The sequence below is a fragment of the Ambystoma mexicanum genome, chromosome 3q (genome assembly GCF_040938575.1).
Source record: "Ambystoma mexicanum isolate Mex_15411 chromosome 3q, UKY_AmexF1_1, whole genome shotgun sequence".
Lineage (NCBI taxonomy): Eukaryota > Metazoa > Chordata > Amphibia > Caudata > Ambystomatidae > Ambystoma > Ambystoma mexicanum.
The window spans coordinates 1,037,791,036-1,037,812,919 of NC_090926.1; the positions used below are offsets into that span (position 1 = coordinate 1,037,791,036).

Here is a 21,884-nt window from a genome sequence, read left to right on the forward strand (position 1 = left end):
CTGTTAACAAACATGGCAGGCACAAGTTACAGTGTATTCTAACAGATTCGGTGAGCCACCAACTTGGTCCGTAGTGTTCTAAGGTTTGAAAGCTCCCCGGGCTTGGATGGGTGGCAATTAAGGATAAATGTAGGCGAGGAAGAGGAGAGTGGTTAGCCATGTCGTCTTAGGGTGAGTGGTGTGACGAATTGTCTGATTCGTGTTGAATGCATCCTTACATCTGCCATAGTTGGAATCCCACATATTACTTAGAGAATTGAATGCAGCTTTGTCTCTCCAGTTGTCTTGGACTACAAACCCCATCAACACTAGCCGTCATAGTCAATGGTGAGAAATCATGGGAGTCCTAGTCCAAAACATCTGGAGAGCCTCAGGTTCAAATCCCTGGCTTAGAGTGTACCGTCTTGAAAGAAAGGCTGCCATAACAAGATGCCATAAAGGAGCAATGAGGGCTAAGTACAACGGCTGCCATGGTCCAAATTGGTGGTGCAGAGGAAAAACCCTTCTTTTCTCTATTCTTTTTCCTTCACAGATGGATTTCAGCAGAATGATTGGGCGCCTGCTGCCACTCTGGATCACGCTGTTTTTCATGGCCTACGGTCTCAGTACAGGTGAGGTCATTCGAGGATATTATGTCATCAGTCTAGGCCTGTGAGGGCCTTAGCGCAAGGGTGTTGGCCAAGCAGGTGTCTGTCCTGAGAGTGAAGGGTCTGAGCGAGGCTGTGAGAGAACAATGATGCAGTGAAACTCTCTGAGGATGGCAAGCTGCTAAACATCCAGCTGAGAAGGTCTCAGTGAGTTATGGTCCTGGTTCATAAGCGCGGATAGATGTGAATATAAATGCAATGCTTGCCAGTGATGCAGATGCCTAATGGGTAGTGACGAAATCCTATCAGAAACAGAGGAAGTGCAAGGGGGAGCAAAGTTATCCAAGCACTCTGTTATGCTACTTTGCTTTTCTACAGCACCGAATCACCACTGGAGTAGTTTCAAAGTGCCAAATCCTTCTCCAAGGCTTATTGTGCCCTCACATGGGTCCACCAGTCCTCTGTCTCTTGGGAAGAATAGCATGAGTAAGGGTGTGGTAAGTGGGAGAGAAAGTAGGAAAGGAGTTTGCAGACAAAGGGAGGAAATTAAACAGGACTAAATGGTTTAATTAGTATGGATGTGGGTTCATCAGTTATATATGGCTATCTTCCAGATAGATGCAACACTGTGTTGAGTTAATATACTCTATGGGTTTCCAAGGTACATTTAGAGTATTATAAGATGGAGATCAAGTTTTGCATGCGGGGTTTGAGAGTGTGCTCCGGCAATTCTGGTAGATATGAAGACTTTGAGTACCTGCCGTGTCTATTTATGTTACCACAGGAACAATTTTGAATAATAATTCTGGGAGTGTCAAGTCACTCAGAAGGTGGCATAATCCAAGAGAAGTAGGTGTGAGAGGTAAATGCTGTTTGTAGCAAAAGGCAAGGGAGTAGGATGGACAGAATTAACATCAAGTAAATATGTGATGTCTGGCCCTAGATGGAAAGGAAACAATGTTTGTGTTCTGTATAGTGCTTAACTACTACTACACAGTACGGCCTCCTTAACGTTTCCCGCTGTGGATGCAGCCCTAATGCCGCTGCCTGAGCAGCCATTGTGTCATGCCAGTAAACTCTTGAGGATCCCGGGCTTGTTGTGGAGACTGGGCCCTTCTTAAGCAGTTATTGGGCTCCTCTTGGAATACTCTGCATATAAATCTGCACCATCCAACCCTTCCCTGAGCTGCAGTTGCCTAGTTAGACTAACAAGTGGTCGCAGGGTGAAACCCATCGAGCTTTTTGGAAAGCAGGTTAATGTATTCGGCAACCTGCTCCTATCTACAACATTGAATACTCCTGAGGACCAAAGTCCCAGGATAGTCTGTAGGCCAAGAATAGAGAGAATGGGCTTGAAAGATGAATGCATTTGCTCCACAATTGGGCCGAGAGGCAATAGAAATCGTAATTTGAGTGGCTTATAAAACGTGGACACCTTTTCTATTCTAAAATGTTTTTATATAGTGCCAGCCCACCCGCAGCCCGCAGGGGGCTCACATGGTGACAAACAAACAGAAACATAAAGAGAGACCTGGATCAGTAGAATGGAGTCAATAAGAGAGAGAATGGTTCCTAAGCTCGCCCTCGATCGAACAGAAATGTCTTCAGGGCTTTCTTAAATTGTGCAATAGAGGGGGGCTGTTTAAGAGACTGTGGAAGATCATTCCAGATACTCAGTGCCCATATGTTAAAATTGAAGCCTCCACATCTCTTTAAAGAGAATCTTGGCTGAATCAGAAGGTCCTTATTATTCGACCGTAGGGTACGCCTATGCAGCAGTCTCGTAATTCGTAAACTGAGGTAGCCTGGCGCATCTCCTGCTAGGCATTTATAGACCAGACAGGATGCTTTAAAGATTTGGGCAATAGATAAGCTAGGAAAAAACCCTTTCAAAACGTGGATGGGGATACATTAAAAGCTATGGAATCATACACATTAAGTTGACAGCTGACTCTAATCCTTGTGACTCCTTGATTGAGGCTCTACAGCTCACAGCGCATGCTTTGGCACCCCCTAAGGTCTCTACTTCTCAGGCCAAAAATCTGCCGCCTGGTACTGCTCTGAACTGCATTCACTTAAACAGAGATGCAGACAAGCGGAATGCAGATGGCATCCTTCCTCCTTTGATCCCACTGCTAAACCAGCCTATGTTGAAGCCCGAAACACCTATCAAAGCACTATAAAAATAATCAAAGCACATGTTTTTTCTGATCGAATCATGAACGCTTCTTGCTCCTCTTTTGAACTTTTTCGGGGGGCGAAGGAATTGACCTCTCCCATTCGCCCACCTAATCCCACTCTTCACAATCAAAAACATTGTCAACAAATTGCACTCTTCTTTAAAGAAAAGATTTGCAAAATCCGAGAGCAGATTAATGATGAAAGACGGATCTCTCACACTCTCTCTGAGATCTCTCCTCTCTCGGTCTCTCCCAATGCTTTTCAGTTTAGCACCGTGACTGAAGCCATTTTTGTTACTGCCCTTCTCAAACTTAAATCGGCTTTTCCCGCTGACCCTATTCCCCTTTGAATTCTGCAATTTCTTTATCATAGTCTTGTCCCGCTGCTTACTTCAGCCCTTCACCATTCCCTCTCTACCGGCCATATCCCTGACTCTCTCAAACATGCAGTCATCTCCCCTCTTCTCAAAAAGTCTCATCTAGATCCTGCCGTGGGTGCTAACTATTGGGCGATTTCCCTTCTTCCAGGCCATCATGAAACTGCTTGAAGCTATTGTCATACCGTAGCTTTCTGCTTATCTTGAGAGCAACCATCTTCTTCACCGCTTCCAGGCTACTATTTGCCCTTGGATGGGCACTGAGTCAGTTGTGGTCTCGCTTCTTGATGACATCGCCTTGCTTCAGGACCGCGAAGAGACTGGGGTTCTTATTCTCCTTGATCTCTCCACAGCTTTTGATACTGTAGACCATCACCAACTCCTTCACAAAGCCGGAATCCTGGCCGTTCCTTTGAAGTGGTTCTCATCTTTTCTATCTAACTGAACCCAGGCGGTCTCTGTTCCTCCTTTTACTTCCTCCTCCAATACTCGGAATTGTGGGGTCCGCAGGTTCAGCTCTTTCTCCTCTTCTCTTTAATCTATATATGCTGGCTCTTGCCAAACTTATTTTCAGTCACGGCATTCATTTTTTCTCTTATGCCAATGGCACTCAAATTCTCTTTCATCTCAATTCTTCATCTACTGATCCCCCTTCTAAACTAAAGAACTGTCTCTCCGTTGTTGCTGACTGGATGTCAGAAAATGTGCTTAAACTCAATGGGACAAAACCGAACTGTTACTGGTTGGTTCTATTTCCCCCTAGTCCCCTGGATCTCTGAATACTGGCCTTTGTCTCTTGGAACCTGTACGGAACCTGCTCCGATAGTTAAGAGCCTATGCATAAAAATACTCTCTTCTGGTTCCAGGTCAGCCCAAGTGTTTGCCATCTGCCAAACGGGCTTTGCCAAACTTAAAGTGTTAAGAAAGGTTTTCCCATTTCTTCCTAACAACGCTCATGCCAAAGTGGTCACGGCCTCTATTATGGGGTCAATTGACTACTGCAATGGGATCTTTTTAGGCCAGCCTGAATTTCTTTTACATTGCCTTCAGATCCCCCAAAATTCAACTGCCCGCTTGGCTCTAAATGCCCACAGATTGGCAAATTCCCCGGAACTTCTCCAGCTTCACTGGCTCCCGGTAAAAACGTGTATTGTGTTTTAAGCCCTTTGCCTTGTTCAGTGTGCTATTCATGGTAATGGAGCGGAATACCTACAATCCAAATTTGCTAAGGACAAACCCTGCAGAGACCTCCGCTCAGCAAATCTCTCACTTCTGTGCATCCCTCGCTATCTACGTTCTTGGCCCGAAGGAAATTCGTACTCGGTCCTAGGTCCAACTCTCTGGAATGATCTCCTAGCTGAATTGCAGAATACTGCCAGGTTTCTGCCTTTCTGTAAACACCTAAAAATCTTCTTGTTTTAACTATTTCCCTTGGACATCTCACGTTCTCTCTAACCTAGCGCCTTGATGCCTTCACTGGTCTTTGTTCGCACTCTACCAAGTAACCGTAAAAGTTGCACCAACACTGACACACCCCAGAGAAAACATTTTCCGGTAGCAAGGAGAAGTATATTTTAGTTCATACATTCAAAATATTTCCAAATATCTTTTTTCTTTGAGAGGTTTCCAGAGAGGGAGAGCCAGGGCGAGCATGTATAATTATTTTTCCTTTAGTTTTCCAAATTGAGCTGGAGGAGGCAGGGGAATGCAGTGAAAACGGAGGTGTTTTAATCATGAAGATTTACAGACAACAATAGCTAATATACCTCCTTCACCATTGCTAATGTGAACGAAGGGGTAACCATACTCTCCAGAGAGGTATGCCATGATTGGGCCTGAATAAGGCTGCCCTCTTTGCAGATTGAATGGAGTTGATGAAATACTGAGAAAAGTAAATTCAGCTACTAAGGTCAATCACAAGCTTATCCTGTCAGGCAAAGGAACTCAAATTAGCTAAAGACATCCCCAATGCAGAACAGGAACTCAGACCAAACCACAGACAGACAGAGTCAGCATTGGGCAGAATGAGGCAGCTAGAGGTGGCCAGAGTATGCTTCAAGCAGCCACAGACTTTTACAGGCAACCATTTCCTCTTTACTCATACACGCTCAGCACACCGCATCACCTCTTGATCCTCTTCCTTCCTTACCTATATCTTGTATCTATCCATCTCTTGTTCCGTATTTGACGTCCCTGTTTATCCTTTCTCTCCTGTACTGTCATTTTCCTATGTCATTTAAAAGGTCTATTTTCATTCCAATACTTAAAAAGCCTTCCTTGTATCCCACTTCTTCCTCTAGTTTTTGCCCAATTTCTCTTCTTACTTTTCTTTCCAAACTATTAGAAAGAGCTGTCTCCAACCAAGTCTCTGCTTTTCTTACTCAACACTCGATCCTCTCACTTCTCCAATTGGGTTTCCCTGCTTCTCACTCTACTGCAACTGCTTTACTGCATGTCTCTTACTCTCTTCTTAATGCACAACACCATAAGCAGTAATCCATTCTTATACTCTCAGATCTCTCAGCTGCTTTTGACATAGTGGATCATCCAACTCTCCTCTCTTCTCTAGCCTGCCTTGGATACTCGGGTTGTTCTGCTTTTATTTTTATGACCGCTTGTATTCTGTTTCATGAGCTGGTCGTACTTCCTCCTCTCGGCCACTTCACCATGGTGTCCAGCAGGGTTCAGTTCTTGGTCTGTAACTCTTTTCACTCTACACTCTCCCTCTCTCTTCTGTAATCAATTCCTTTAATCTCTCCAATCACTGCTATGCAGATCATACGCAAGTCTTTTTTTATCTTTCTCCTTTTCTGACTCTCTCAATTCCTCTGTCTGCTCCTGTTTTACGGCAATACAATCTTGGATGTCATCACATTTTCTCCATTTCAATCCTTCTGGGACACAAATCCTCTTCTTTCCTTCCACTTCCTCCCCCCTCTGTTCCCCCACTAGTCTTTTTTCTCCCCTACCTTACTTCCATTTTCCGCCGCTCTGCCCGTAACCTTGGGGTTACTTTTGACTCATCTCTATCCTTTTTTCTATCTCTAATACTGCTGGTACGTGTTGCCTTCATCTATTTAATCTCTGCTATTCTCGTCCAATTCTTTCTTTTCATGCGTCTAAGCTTCTTATATTTTCTCTTGTTTTTTCCCGTCGTGACTACTGCTCTTCTCTTCTTGTTCGTCTCCCGTCTTCCCACCTCATTTCTTTAAAATCTGTAACTCCGCTATCTGTCTTCTCTTTCAGCTCTTCCCTCGCTCTCACATTTTCCCATTCAATTTCTCTCTTACCGTTTGATCTTCGTCTGGCTTCTAATTTAATTGTCTTCAAGGCTCTTCATGGCCTTACCCCTCCTTACTTGTCTCTACTCTGTCTCTACATTCCTTCCCGGCTCCTTCACCCCAGTTTCTACCCACTGTTCCCAAACCTTCCTGTGCTGCCTCCCGATTCCGTTCATTGTCTCTCCTTGCGCCAAACGTAGGTAATGTACTTCCTTTGTCTGTCAGAGCTTCTCCTACCCTTCACATTTTCCGAGCCCGATTTAAAGCCTGCTTCCTCTCTACTCTACCTACTCAACCAACCCATTAAAAACAGATTGAGCCATATGCAGTCAAAGGCAGCCAGTATGAGCCAAAGAAAGCCAGATCATCCACAGCAGGAAGCTCGGATAAACCACTAGTACCCAGAGGGAACCACAGGCTACCAATGAGAATCTGTACCCAGAAAAATCCCAGAAGAGTTGCATCTTGGAAAGTGGTTTCTATAGTCAAAATTATTTATTTACTGTCATTGAATGGTATCTCTGTGTTTGTGATAGGACATTTATTTGGATAGGACTATATCTTGTGTTTATTCCAATAGCCAAAATGCATATGCTGCAACCTTTGTACATCCGGTAAAAAACACATAACTGACTCTTAATCTCCACCCAGTGTGTACCCCTGCATCTAATGCATTATGGGCATACATGCCCTTACACACCACATTGACTTGCACCCCATGTACCATGAACCATCCTCATCACAGACTCCATAGCCCTTGGCCCCAGCACCTATCCCGGCAGTCTGCTACGCGCTATCCATCCCTGAACTTAGATCCCAAAATGGCATCTTTCTCTCATTAACCACCCATCCCTCACCTTCAAGACCCTGACCTGTGTTAACAACCCACGCCCACTGACCACTGGTCACCAACAGCCACTGACCTTTTCTGACCAACCTTGCTTGATATTTTTCTCAACACATGCTCCTGATCTCTGCAAGCCACCCACCATTGACTTCTGCTCGACACCCACCTAGATCTAGGTTTGCCACACAGCTCTAATGCATGCTCACGGCTCTCTGCTTACCAAATCACTACCCCTGATCACCATTCACTCCTTCCACTTCATCTCACCATCGACTGTTTATTCCGACCCCTGATCTCTTCTCAACGCCCGCTAGCACCACCTATTACTGACCTCAGACATCACTTGACATCACCAACCTCTGACCCATGATCACAACTAACCCTACCCCTGTACACCACCCACCCCATCCATGACCTTGGCTCACCTCCCACTCTTGACCTCTGCTTACCTTATGCCCCTGGCCTTTACTCACCAACCTCCCCAAAACCCTGTCACCACCCATCTCTAACCTGGCACCATTCACCCCTTTTTATTCTACCCACCCCAATCACTGATGGCTTCTTACTGCAAGTCTGTTACCTCTGTCACAATCTACTGTGCTGATGATCTGCCCCTGACCACTGCACCCTGTTTCCCACCTAGCCCTGGCCTCTGATCACCATTCTGGCCTCACTCTGGCTTCATTCCCAGCCTTCATTTTACCAAAGAGGGTGGAAACGTTCCCCAACCATACACTGCTGTGCTTTTAAGATGTTGGGCACATGGCCGGTGGAATCAGGGGGTAACTGCAGATCTTCGTGATAATGCTGCATTGTGTCCTCCCTTGCAGTGCTGTTAGAACAGGTAAAAATAAAGCCTACACTCCTTCTTCCCCTTTCGACAAACTCTCATTCCTGTCATTTTTCCCTTGCCTACTTCCCATTTTGAAACTTTTTTATTTCCATCTTTTCCACCATTTTTTGCATTGTCCTCTAAATGACATCTTGGTATTTTCACAATGTTATTATTTTCATTGCCTCTCCTTCTTTACTTCTTCACTTTCCTCTGTCTTCCTTTCCCACTATTTCTTTCAGTCATCATCTTCTTTCCCCTTCTACGTTTTACTGCCATCTTCTCATTTGGGCCAGTTTCCCCCATCTACACCATTTCCTATATTTTCCTCTTTCTGCCAGTTTCCTCTTTCTGCCAGTTTCTGCTTTACCTATCCCTTTCGGCCCTTCTGATACAAATGTCCTCCTTTAACATGTTTCTTCTTTCCTGCCATCTGCTTTTGCCACCTTCCCCATTCTTTCCTCATCCTCTTTCCATCACGTTGATCTTTTCATATTGGCATCTCTCTCTGCTGTTACCCTCCGCCATATTATTCTTTTTACAATCCTCTGTAGTCACCTTCCCCTTTCCGCAATCCTTTGTGTTTCCACCATTGTTCCATTTCCATCTATTCCCCTTTTAAGCATCGTTCCCTCTAGACCATATTCCCTGGTCTTCCTCTTTCCCATTTCACAATCTTTCTTTCTCCGGTAGCTTTCAAGAATGGAGATGTTCGATTGGTTGGGGGCAGCCAGTCCACCGAGGGTCGCGTGGAGGTGTACTATGGGGAGCAATGGGGCACAGTGTGCGATGACAACTGGGATCTGAAGGATGCCGACGTGGTCTGCCGAGCACTAGGGTTCGAGAATGCAACACAAGCTGTAATGGGTGGCAAGTATGGACAAGGTAAGTGAGTAACAGGGGAGTGCAGAAGGCTATACAATGCAAAGTTCAATGCTACAATGAAATTGGAAAAAGAAGGTTCTGTGGTGTCTGACCGATGGGGTGGGTGGATGTTAAATGTTCTAGAGTTGATAGTATCCTGTATGAAGAGATGAGTGCGTCTCAGCAGTTTCAAGAGAGGGGTACATCTTTTTTTCATCAGATGAGTGCATGTGGTTTTTATCAAGAACTGAGTGAGTGTGGGTTTTATCAAGATACGAGAGAATGTGGGAGTTGTCAAGAGCTTGGTGGATCTAGGATTTATCAAGACCCAAGCAATTTGAGATTTTTCAAGAGAAGAGTGAATTTGAATATTATCTTAATGCAGTAAATCTGGAGTCTGTTCAAATCTGACTGAGTCTGGCATTATCACTAGCTGAAAAGATTGTTCACTATCAGGAACCTAGTGCTTCAGGGAGTGCATAGTGGGTCTAGGAGAGCTAAGTGATCCTGTAAGAGCTGAGTGAGTGTGGGAGGGTTGAGCTAGTCTAGGAATGGGGATTAAGAATGGTATTCAATCTTTCGATGGTGCTTTCCATCTTTTTGCTAATAGTATCTCCACTTGACCTTCTAATACATGCCTCACTCTCCACAGGCACGGGTCCTATCCTGCTGGATGATGTGGCATGCACTGGTACTGAATCGTCCCTGGCTCAGTGCAAATCCAAAGGCTGGGGGAAGAATGACTGTAGCCACGCTGAAGATGCCGGTGTCATCTGCACTGGCAGGACCCTAAGTGAGTACATTGATTTCAGGGTGCACTGTGCAGCTTCTCACTCCCTAGTAGGCCATCATCTGATAAGGGTTAGCACAGTTGTATGTAGGGTACATTCATCTATGCTTTCTATAATCATTGTGTATAATGACCTGAACTAGCGCTGCTTGGTAACCTTGCGAACCATGTAATCTTTTGGCACCACCTGTGAACCTTGCATCTGAATCTACTTCCATCATGTGTCGGACGTCATTATCTAGTCCAGTGTGAAGCCTTTACCCAAGATGTGATAATGTACACCTGTTTGGTAGCCATTAGTGTTGTAGAGAAAGAGCCAAGTACTCCCTCCTCAACCATCTCACCCATATTCCCTATATGTTGGGAACCAGAGTGTGAAACACGTGCAGTACCAGTGAAAATACCGATACCAAGGAGAATCCTGGAAGTAAGGTTCCCATTGAGAAAGCCATACTTGCCTACATGACAGTATGATGGCCATTTGAATGAAATCTCAGAAGAAACAGGACAAATGAATGAAATAGCAGATTGGTGACGTCACACAAAGCCAGACTGACGTACACAGAAGAGATGCAGAGACGAGAGAATGTAGATATTCTATAAGGCATCAAGAAGGTATCAAAAACAAGCGACATCTTGGGCTCAAGATGAAGAGGCGGAGGCTACAAAAACAATGAGGATATCAAGTTATTTTACACATGTACAGATGCAAAGATACACAAGAAGACAAAAAGTATTCTCAAGGCTAGCTTTATAGTGAATAGATTGCGGCATGCACCAACGTATACATATATAGGAATAAGTAAAGAATGGATGCTTCCACTACGTGTTATAGCAGAGCTGGAACAGAGAAGGAAGGCCTCTTTTATAGTGTGTCGCAGGTAAGAAAAGAAATCGAATTACAGAGGTGAATCTCAGAAGGGCGAGGCTGGATGAGCTCCAAGAAGCCAAGGCCGCTCATGACTGGGATGACCAGACATTAGTTACAATCGTGTGAAAGAATGAAACTCATGTTCAGAAGACATAAACGCAAACAATAGTATTTCAAATACACCACAGCTCAAATGTGTGGTCTTCAGTCACATGAAGGGTTGAAACTGGACAAACATGACGAACCACACCTACTAAGGGAGGCAGAGCGTGCCTCTACTCCCCTGAATTCTCCAGAGCAAGGAACATTTCCAAGACCAAGTTCAAACCCTTAATGGACATGCAGACCACTGAGGTGATGATAGATGATATGCTAATTGGTGAGAAGCTATCGCTATGACCAGCTCGCCAGCCTGTGTGCTGCTAATGTGGGTGGAACAGTACTGACGAATGAAAGAGTGCTAACCAATTATAGGGGGCCACGTAATTAAGGGCACTATAGTTTGTGTAACCAATGGGACATTGTGTATTTAGTGATGTTCATAGTGACCTGTTTGAGGAGAGGGCTTAGTTGCCCCACCTGATGTTGAAGAGCCTATCATTTTCTTAGACTATTATGGAACCTATACTTAGATGTTCCTGTAAGCCTATCACATTTGCCACTAGGTTTTTGTAGTTTGCCACGTAGGATGTCGTTAGCAAATACGTAGGTTGACGTCAGCTATGACGAGTTCTTGTTATAAAAGTACATTTTTTATGAAAAGTACTGAGACCATGCTGTGAGACGCCCGTTGATGTCCGTTGTACTCCCTGTTTTAGATAATTGACATTAAAACAGTCATCATTTGCCAACTTCCTGAGTCGTTTTGATTATTGATATTGATATTGATATTTTATTTCTATCGCGCTCATAGACAAGTATTTCAGAGCGCGACAAGGCAAGGGAAGGGGAACAGAGGAGAAACAAAAACAACGATCTTACTAGGCCAGGTGACATTGAGAACGCACAAGTGCATGGTAGAGGGGGAGAGGGAGAAGTGCATGGAAGGGGGAACAAAAGGAGAGTGCGGAGCAATGAGGAAAAAAAAACATAAATAATAATAGATAAATTAATAAATAAAAAGGCAACAAACAGAGGGAGTGCAGCTAGCAAGTGGCAGTGCTGGGTTTAAGGCAGCAGGCTGGGTAGGTCTGATAAGTGCAGGAAGAACAAAACAAAGGGGTGGGGGCTGTATGGGTACAGATGCAGACCCCAGTGCAAGGGTTGGCCCGGAGGCAGTGCGTGCAGGTTGCAAGAGAAGCAGGTACCTGGGCCCGGAGGAAAGAGGGCGGCGAGGTGCATGGTGCCGAGGGAGAGTAGAATCAGCAGGGGTGAGGGGGGCAAAGGCAGAAGCAAAGAGGAAGGTCTTGAGGTGCTTCCGGAACCGGAGATGGTTCTCCTCAAGTTTTAGAGTGGCAGGGAGGCTGTTCCAGAGGGAGGCCCCAGCTGAAGACAGAGATCTACCCTCAGCTCGTTTCTTTGAGAAACGACTGACCCTGAGGGAGTTAGAGGTAGAGGAGCGGAGTGCCCGAGATGGGAGGTATTTGCGGAGGGATAGCTGAAGGTATTGATTATTGATATGTGAGTATCTTCTGCATCCCCATTCATCTCAAAGTATTGCTGCCTCATCTTAATGGGCTAGGTCGGCTGTCCCTGTTCAGTGTGATGTTATGAACAAAATGGCTTAGTGCACACCTATATTAAAATTCTAATGTATGGATTTTGAAAGATAATTAGTGGGGTGCCGGGGAGAAAACCAACCTTGGCACTAGGTTGTACTTAACCAATGTAACAACAGCAGTCGTCCACAAATCTGTGGAACTCTCCCGTCCCCTGCACACCCAAATGTTGTTGTATATATAACAACCAACATTTTCAGAGTTTAATTCTTTCCAAAATATAATTTCTGAACTCACTTTCTGAAAAAAATGAACGATGACTCACTTTTTGTAAAAGTATTCTGGTTCTTATTTTCTTCCAATCATATATTGTTGAGTCATACAAGACTTAATTGAATAAACAACAATTCCTAACAATGTTATACATTCACATGTTAGTAATCACAAGTATACAATACTTTCTCAGTTAGGCTTTTTTATATATATATACTTAAAACTTAATATGCTGTTGAGGTGAACAATTAAACACACACATTCCTTTATCTATCAATCAACAAGTTCAACAAGTTCATTGGATGACTCTTGTGTGTCTAAGCACTCTATGCGTTTCGGGAAAAAAATCCCCTTCTTCAGGAGTTGTTCACCCTTGCTTTTTTGTGTCTGTTCTTTCAACCTAAGAAATATAGTTGATAATACAAAGTTTTAATGCAATGCTTATTTTGCATATTTATTAAATTTAATAATACTGTCATGTTTTAATTAGCCATAATCACCTGGATGTTCAATGTATAGCTTGCGCTGTTTGATTCGAAGTTCAGTCAAATTCAATGGCCTTCTATTTGCTTGATCTCCTATTAGGGATTGTACAGTAACCTAACATCAAGGATAATAATTAAAAATAAGCTAATAATACAGGGGAACCTTGTTTGTAAAATAGATACCAATCGTAATTAAGATTCTCATTAGAGTATTAGCCAAAGGGAAACAATTGTTGTGAACATAAATGCAGCATGTTAACCAAAGTTCTGCATTAGGTAATATCATGTGTGAGTCTGAGTTCCAGAGAATGACTCCCATCCCTAGGTTTCTCTCAAGCAAAACAAAAGTTCAAAAAAATAACTAAGTTCTTTATAGACCAAGATGATAACCCCCTCCTCTTGGTGTTGCAACTCACTCCAGGGGAAATCTTCCTTTGGATTCTCTCACTCACAAAACACCTGTAATTCTCTCCTGCCAGGTTCCCTCAATTCACAAACACCTGCCTGGTTCTCTCATATGTCCATTTACTTTCAAGGTCTGAGGATATATGTTTTCCCCAAGTTCTTCTTATCATTGGTGTATTTGTATCTCCCCAAACAAAGGGATTTATGAAACTGAGTTTGTGTTTGTAAGCTGTAGGGAATTTGCCTCCCGTTCCAGTTAGGAACCAGGAATTCCTTCTCCAGCTCTCTCCCGGGGCCCCAACCTTCGACTGTGGGCTTGCCGGCTTTAGGACGGGCTACCTTTGCTTCTCCGACCCCGCCCAGGTCCTTCTCAGCTTCCACTTTCTCTTTTCAATTCGGGAAGCACGTCTCTGAGGCTGGTGGCGGTGCAAAGCTCTTCTGCTTCGTGTCCCGCTTCGGCATCTCTCCGGCCTGCGATAATGCATCTTTGTTCCGAACTGTCTGGAGCCAATCGGATTCCTGCAACAGCTAGACTGTTCACTTCGGACTAGCTGAGCAATCTTCACTCCGTTTGCTCTCTTCCTCATGTCAGTCTTTGTCATTGATAACACTGTGCAGTGTTTAAGAGTTCCATGATTAAGTGTTGGGGAATATTGAGGTTTACTTCCACAATATGCCATGAAGGCCTGAGGTACTGAAGGCTGTCCCTAGAAGGGAATTGGGGACACAATTTCTCACCCAATGATGCGCTTCACTCCCATGAGGGTCGCCTCCCCCATGTGGTCCTCCCTCAAATAGCCACCCTCAGGGTCAGAATCACATAGTGAAAGGCATCGCCTGGCCACATGAGGAGAGGCTGCCTCTGGGAAAGGAGTGATGACACCATCAGGTCCATCAAAGAATCAACAAAAAGAAAAGAAGTGACAAAGCGTGCACCATGAGCAAACTGGACAATCGCAGCAAGAACATACCCCTGGCATTGAAAGCATGAAGCAGAGGCATGAAAAAGAAAAGAAAAGGAAAGGCTTCTAAAACCAGATGCCAAAAGTGCTAAGGGTGCGGCAGTCTTAGCCATATGGCCAGCAACACATCTTGATTTATGAGAGACAAGGATAGAAAATTCTGAATTTGAAGTTGCGATTTGGCTGAGATACTGATATGTACAAGCATGGGAGGCTTGTCCATAATGGGTGGAGGGCTCGACCCGCCAGAACCCCGGACCATTATGGAGTAGCCGTGCTTAAACTGTCAAAGCAAAACTTGCTTTCCCTTTAAAAGTTCTGTTCCCCAGTGCGCATGCCCAATGGCCTATGTAAGGCTGGGGGCATATTGGTTTTCCAGCCTTGCATGGCCCATTCGGAGTGCAGGCTCGGGAACTGCATGTTTGAATGTGTGAGGGGCGGTCTTGCACCCTCCATGAATATTCAAATGGTTTGTGGCATCGAGTTAGAAGAGCTCCGGCTCCTGCGTAAATGTGCAGGAACTAGGAAGCGCTCTTTGCTTTCTAGTTCCTGTTGCACTTCGTAGTTCCTGTTGTGATGCGGGAGCCAGAGTGCTTTGAGGGAAGCGCTGTGGTGAGAAGCATCAGGACCAGGGCAGGAGGTGAGAATTGATTTAAAGTTTGTTTGTGTATGTATGCATGTATACTTGTGTGTAATGAGTGAGTGTATGATTATGTGTGTGCGTGTGAATGAGCGAGTGCATAGTGCATTCACTGTGACATGCACGTGTACATGTCACAGTGAATGCTGTGTGTGAATGAGCAAGTTGATGTTGTATGAATGAGTGTGCTTGTGTTTGATGGGCTGACCGGTTGGGTAACTGATGTTGGCGGGGGAGGGGTGAGATGAGAGGGGAAAAGAGAGTACAGTTTTTTTTGCTGGCAAAATAATGCTTTATTTGCTTTATCATAGATGCTCATTTGGTGCAGTCAGTGTAGCTATTTCTTTGGCATGACATGTGTTAATGGGTATTTATAATAAAGCAAGCATGATACATTTCATTGCTTGGCTAGACTGGCAATGGTGCACCAAGCCCAGCCATTTCTTACTGTGGCATGATATTTTTTTACTGTACATCTTTGATAAAGCAAGCATGATTTGGCTGGTATTCGGGTGCAGACAGTTTGGACATGCTTTCACATTGTGGCAAGGCATTTTTAATAGCAAAGCCAACAGGAGTATGTTCTTATGTGGGAATGCTGGTATATATTAGCAGAACTAGCGTGGACATGTTTTGAAACCCTATATGGGATACATTACTCACCGTAATTGTATTTCTGATGCTTGTATCTGTTTAGATTCACATGCTATGCATAGGCCGACATCTAGTGGTAGCCGCGGAGTATTACATTTTTTGTTTTCGAAACTCGAAAAGGGACGTCGGCAGTGCGTGCCAGTAATACTATCCCTACTGTGACGTCCACTGTACCCATGGTCTTTCACGTATCGAGGTCCCTCAGATTGTTTAGTATCTGACATAACGTAGCATGAAGTGTAGCATGAGTACACATGTAATAAAGCAGATAAGAATAGATCAAGCCAGAAAACACCTATGCACCTTCTACTCCACAGTGGAGGAAGCGTGGGCGCATGTGAATCTAAGCAGATACAAGCATCATAAATTCGATTACGGTGAGTAATGTATCCCTTCTGAGGCTTGTGGATCTGCTTAGAACACATGCTATGCATAGATTAGCGAGCAGTGTCTGGAGAAGGTGGTGGGTTGTGAGAAGGTACAGCAGCAAATACATATTTTAGCACCGCTTGTCTCACCTGTGAATCTGCTTTAGAATGTCAATGCAGTATTGCTTAGTAAAAGTATGTATGGAACTCCATGCCGCTGCTTTGCAAATGACGTCCAGCGGGGCGTTTGCAATAAAGGCCAAAGTAGCTCCTGTACCCCTGGTAGAGTGAGCTCTTGGTGTGAAAGACAGGGTTTTGTTTGATAGGGAGTAGCAAAGCTGTATGCATTTCACTATTGATCTGGCGATGGTGTTTTTTGAAACTTAATCACCTTTCCTGCCAGGTGCTATACAGATAAACAGTTGGTCTGGTTTTCTTAGCGGTTTTGTCTTGTTTAAATATTAAAGAACCACTCTCCTCACATCTAGTTTTAGGAGGTTCTTCTCCGCTGACTTTGAAGGGGTTTGAAAGAAATCAGGTAGTTCAATGGACTGGTTAACAATGAACTTGGATATGAATTTAGGTGAAAATCTAGGGTGTGTTCTTAGTACCAATTTGCCTTTGTGGATAACAAAGAAAGGTTCTTGCACTGACAAAGCTTGTAGTTCACTGACTCTTCTTATGGAGGTGATGGCCACCAGAAAAGCTGTTTTGTATGTTGGGTGTTTAAGGTTGGATTTGTGCATAGGTTCAAAGGGAGGACCTATGAGCTTTGAGAGTACCACATTGAGATCCAACCTTGGAGGTGGGTTGGAAATGGGGGGGTAAAGTCTCTTTACTCCCTCCATGAAAGCCTTCACAACAGAGGCTTTCCACCAGGACACCTTGTTTTGTGAAATGGTGTATGCGGATAGAACCGCTAGGTGAACCTTGATGGAGTTGAATACTAGGCCAGATTCTAGTAAGTGGAGCATGTAGTGAAGAATCTGTGATGGAGTCCATTCAATAGGGTTTTCATTTTTTGACTGGAACCATATTACAAATCTTTTCCATTTGTTAAAGTAATAGTGTCTGGTGTTAGGTTTACGTGCCTCCTTGAGATTTTCCATACACCTTTGAGGTAGTTTTAAATGACCAAACTCTATGACTTCAGGAGCCAAGCTGCTAAATTCATATATTGAGGATGTGGGAGTAACGTTGTCCCCCCGTGTTGAAGGAGCACAGGAGCTTGATTGGATCGCACATCGCCAGTTTAAGCAGATGCGGAAATCAAGGTTGTCTCACCCACATAGGAGCAACCAGGATTAGAGTTACTTGTTCCTGGTGCATCTTGTGCACTATTCTGCTCAGAGTGGTTTTGAGGTGGGAAAGCGTAAGCAAATTTCCCTGACCAGTTCATCCACAGGGCGTTCCTCCTCTCCGATCTGGATTGGGGAAACCTGGATGCGAAGTCTGGGCATTGTGTGTTTAGGCTTGTGGCGAACACGTCCAAAGGAGGATAGCCCCAGAGGGTAAAGATTGACTAAAATGTCTCTGCTGAGCTGCCACTCATGCTCTTCTGCTTAGTGAGTCTGCTAGGGAATTGAGTTCCCCTGGAATGTGTTGAGACACTAGAAACATTTCCCTTTTGAGTGCCCGCTTCCACATTTCTTTGGGCTAGCCTGAACAGATCTGCAGAGTTTGTGTGTCCCTGCTTGTTTATGTAAAACATGGCAGTGGTGCTGTCTGTGAGGACTTGCACTGTTTGACCTGTTAGATGCCCTTGAAAGGTTTGTAGGGCTTTGAGCACTGCTAGCAGCTCTAAAAGGTTTTTGTGATTCTGGGCTGTAATCTGTGAACACAGGCCATGCACTGTGTGGTGAAGGTAATGGGCTCCCCATCCGGAGTGTGATGCGTCTGTTGTAACAATCGCTTGCACTGTAGGGTTGTGAAATGGTTTTCCCTTTAACAGATTTTCCTTTGTCCACCAGTGTAGCGCCTGAACTAGGGTTAGCGAAACAACCATTAGATCGTCACACTGACAGCTTGCCTGAGACCACTGTTTCGCTCACTACTCTTGTATTGGGCTCATGCGCAACCGTGCGTGCAGAAATAGGTAAATGCATGACACCATCATCCTGAGCAAGCGCATTGCTTTGCGTTCGGTTATTTGGTGACCGGCTAGATACTGAGGTATTAGCAGCAGTATGTTTTGTACTCTATCGTTTGACGGGAAGACTAGCCCCTCTCCCGTCTTTATGATAACTCTTAAGAACTGTTTGGTTTTGCTTGGAACATTTTTCTCGTTGAATGAGAATCCCAGTTGGAACAGAAGATTGATTGTTCTTAGGGTATTTTGCTTGCAAATTTGAGGGGATTCCCCCGTTATCAGCCAGTCCTCCAGATAAGGGTACACTGGGATTGATTCTCTGTGTAGGTGTGCCGCCACTACCGCTAGTACCTTGGTGAATACCCTTGGAGAGGAGGCTATGCAGAAGGGTAGCACCTTGAACTGGTAGTGTTGATTAGCTATTTTGAAGCGCAGGAATTTTATGTGTGCTGGGAACATTGAAATATGAAAGTAAGTATCTTTCATGTCCAAGGTTGCCATGTAGTCCCCCGGTTTTAGCCGTGGGATTACTTCTTGTAGCGTTGTCATGCAAAATTTCTCAGGCTTGACATAAGTGTTTGTAGGACGCAGGTCTAGTAGAGGGTGCATTGTTAGGTCTTTCTTTGGCACAAGGAAGTACATTGAATAGATACCCTTGTTAACCTGGTTTACCAGGACGATTTCTATGGCGTCCTTTCACAGCAGTGCTTTGACCTCTTCCAGAAGAATGCGCTGTTCCTCCTGCATTGTTTGGCTAGGTCTTGGTGGGTGGTTGGGTGGTGTTTGTATGAGTTCTATGCAAAAGACTCCCGCCATGGTGGAAAGTACCCACTTGTCCGACGTGATCCCCTCCCATGCATGGGTAAAGTGAGAAATGCGACATGGGAGGGGACCGGTAGTGGATGGTCATTGCTTTGGTGCGGTGGAGCGTCCTATGGAGGAGGAGGATCTGCCTCTACTTCTGGAACTTCTGTGCCCCCTTTGAAAATCTTGTTGGGAGGACTGCCCCTGTGAGGAACCCCAAGATTAATTTTGGTCGACATGGTGGTTGTTGGAGAACAGCGGGGAGTATTGTCCTCTAAAACGGCGTGCATTCAACCCGCCTCTCTGCACAAAGGGCTTGTTTGTGAGTTGTCCCAGAGATTTGAGGGTGTCATACTTCTCTTTGGCACTCTTCAGTGCATCCTCGACCACTTTACCAAATAAGGCAATAGGCTCAATTGGCATATTTAAAAGGGTGGCTTGGGTTTCCAGCTTGAAACCTGATTGGCATAGCCATGCATGGCTTTTGATGAGGGTACCCTCAGCTACTATGCGGCCTGCATTGTCTGATGCATCCAGATTGTTTTTTAGGATGCAGCTTTCCACCTGTTTCCCTTCAGCTGCTATTTGTAAAAGCTATGTCTTTAGGGGCTCTGGGACCAGGTCTATTTGTTAAAAGAAGATCATTATACTGCAGCTGGTTGTCTACAGGGGAATCAGACACTTGTTGGTCACTATGGGCTGGGGATTAGATGATGTATACATCATCATCGTCATAGTATTGATCTGTATCCTCCATGTCCCCTTGGTCTGCTAATGGGCCAGGGTTTTGGGAACTCTGATTGTCATAATAGTATAGGTCATCAGACACGTCTTGACAGGTACATGTACTAGGTTGTGTTGGGTCCAGGCAGGCTTTTTTGCCGTCGGGCGGCTTGTTAGCTGCTTTGCATTTCGGGGGCCTCTGGAGGTTGGTATGTTGATCTAGGTGTTGATGCAAAAAATCAACAAAACTAGACATTCTCCTCATAATCCTATCAAACTGTTGCAGGGTCCATTGGAGGAGCTTGCTAACACTGTGGTAGCAGGTCCAGGCAAAGGCTCTGGAGCAGGGGGCTGTTTGTGTTGATTTGCCCCAGAGAAGGTGTCCTTAGGGGCAGGGTATTCCTTATCCTTTGAAACCTGTGATTTTGAGGATAGGGACGTCAAAGATTTGGAGTTTTCTGAAGTCTTTGCTTTGAGGAGAGTGTCTGAGATGTGTTTTTTAATGAGTTCACACATTTTTGAATTTTTACCATGCACCGTCGACACGTCTTTCGATGCATGCTCGCCGGAACCCGCAGACTTTCCTGATTTGCTTGCGGTGTCAGAAACAGACTTTGGCGTCTGTTTCTTTCGGGGGCCTGACATGTGGTGAACGCGAATTCGATGGCCCAGAGGACAGGGATTTTTCGGACCTTCCCTTCGACACCGCATATGGCTTATCGGTCGACGACGCAGTCGACTGTCGCCCATGGGGGGGGGTGTTTAGTGGGGCATGCACTGAGAGTGCCTGAGCCGCCGGGTGTTGACTCCGTAGCTGAACTACCAGCTTGCTTGTTGGAGTTGGGGGCTCACACACGGGAATCCACTGGGTCCTGATCGCCCTCGGTGTCACTTAGGACGCGGATGCTGCCATCGCTGGAGGCTCCCTCGACGTCCATGGCGGCCTCAGCCTGCATGGCGTGGTGGGCCCAGCGTTTAGTTTTCCGGTCCTTTAAAGGATTAGGCCGAAACAGTCTACAGGACTTGCACTGTTTTTCAGAATGATCCCTAGGGAGGCAAAGGTTACGCACTCTGTGTGAATCCTTCCAGGGAAACTTCCTGTTAGAGGAAGTACAGAATTTAAATGGTGTGTTTTCCATAGTATGGAAAGATGGCAACCTGGCGGAATAAAATGAAGTATAGGGGAATAGGCATTCTCTTATTGAGATGAATTATGACCTCCCCCCGCTCGCCCTACTGTACAGGGTCGAGGCCCGGTGGGGCCTAGGTAGGCCGCAGACAAAGTTCGTCGAGACGGGAGTCGTTGTCGTCGATGGATGGCCTTGTCGTCGACAGATGGCCTTGTCCTCGAAAGCTGTCACTGGAGATCTTGCAGTGTACGGTTGTCGAAAGGACAGAAAGAAACTATAACTTTTAAACTTTGTATAAGTAATGGTGTTACACATACACATATCGGTTCCACCATGGGGAAAAAAGCTTTGTTTCCACTAATTTATGAATCAAAGTCTATAGGTACGGGTATACACAACAGACATTCCGTGCAGCATTTCTGGCATGATCATCCAAAAGAACAAATACTGTGACAAATACTGTGATTAATTACTGGTTCAGGTAGGCCATTATTTATTTATTTTCTTTTTTTTTAATTTTATTTGGTTTTGACAAACCTTTAAAAAGCAAATTCGCTCTATGTTACAGCATGTCATGCAAACTCGCACCGAAAATTATTTATTTTCATTGAGGTGGTTATTTTGGCAAAAAAAAATATGCATAAGATTAACAAACTTTTACAGCAAAATGCAATAAACAACAACAACAATTCAAACATCCACAACAGTTAATCTTTGAGACACTATATAGGTTTTAGTGAAGACTTTTTCTTACATACAGGTGTCTCCCTGGGACAATATCTTTAAGAAAAAAGGTCATAAATATTTCATAGAGAAACATTAAAAGTGTCCGCAGGGTGTACGGTAAGACATTTAAGATAAAATGTTCATAGACTTCGTGAAGCATCTGGGTAGACAGAACCATTTACTCCATGCTTGATGCATAATGTGTCTCTTCTGGTTCAGAGACTCCAAATTTTAAAGGTTTATTCCCCTAGCCCGGAGTCCATCTGGAATCAAGACTTCAAAGTCCTAAAGTCCATATTTCTAGGTTGGGGTCATTAGCCAGAAGAAGGAACTTCTGC

General features: G+C 44.7%; 1 protein-coding gene across 1 annotated transcript in view; it reads left to right on the forward strand.

The window, feature by feature from the left end:
• LOC138583199 (galectin-3-binding protein-like) overlaps positions 1-21,884 on the forward strand; it is a 64,252-nt gene that overhangs the window by 21,642 nt on the left and 20,726 nt on the right. The window contains exons 2-4 of the mRNA XM_069655225.1: positions 533-611; positions 8,798-8,989; positions 9,621-9,761. Coding sequence (XP_069511326.1) covers positions 533-611; positions 8,798-8,989; positions 9,621-9,761 — 412 coding nt within the window. The remainder of the gene's footprint in view (positions 1-532; positions 612-8,797; positions 8,990-9,620; positions 9,762-21,884) is intronic.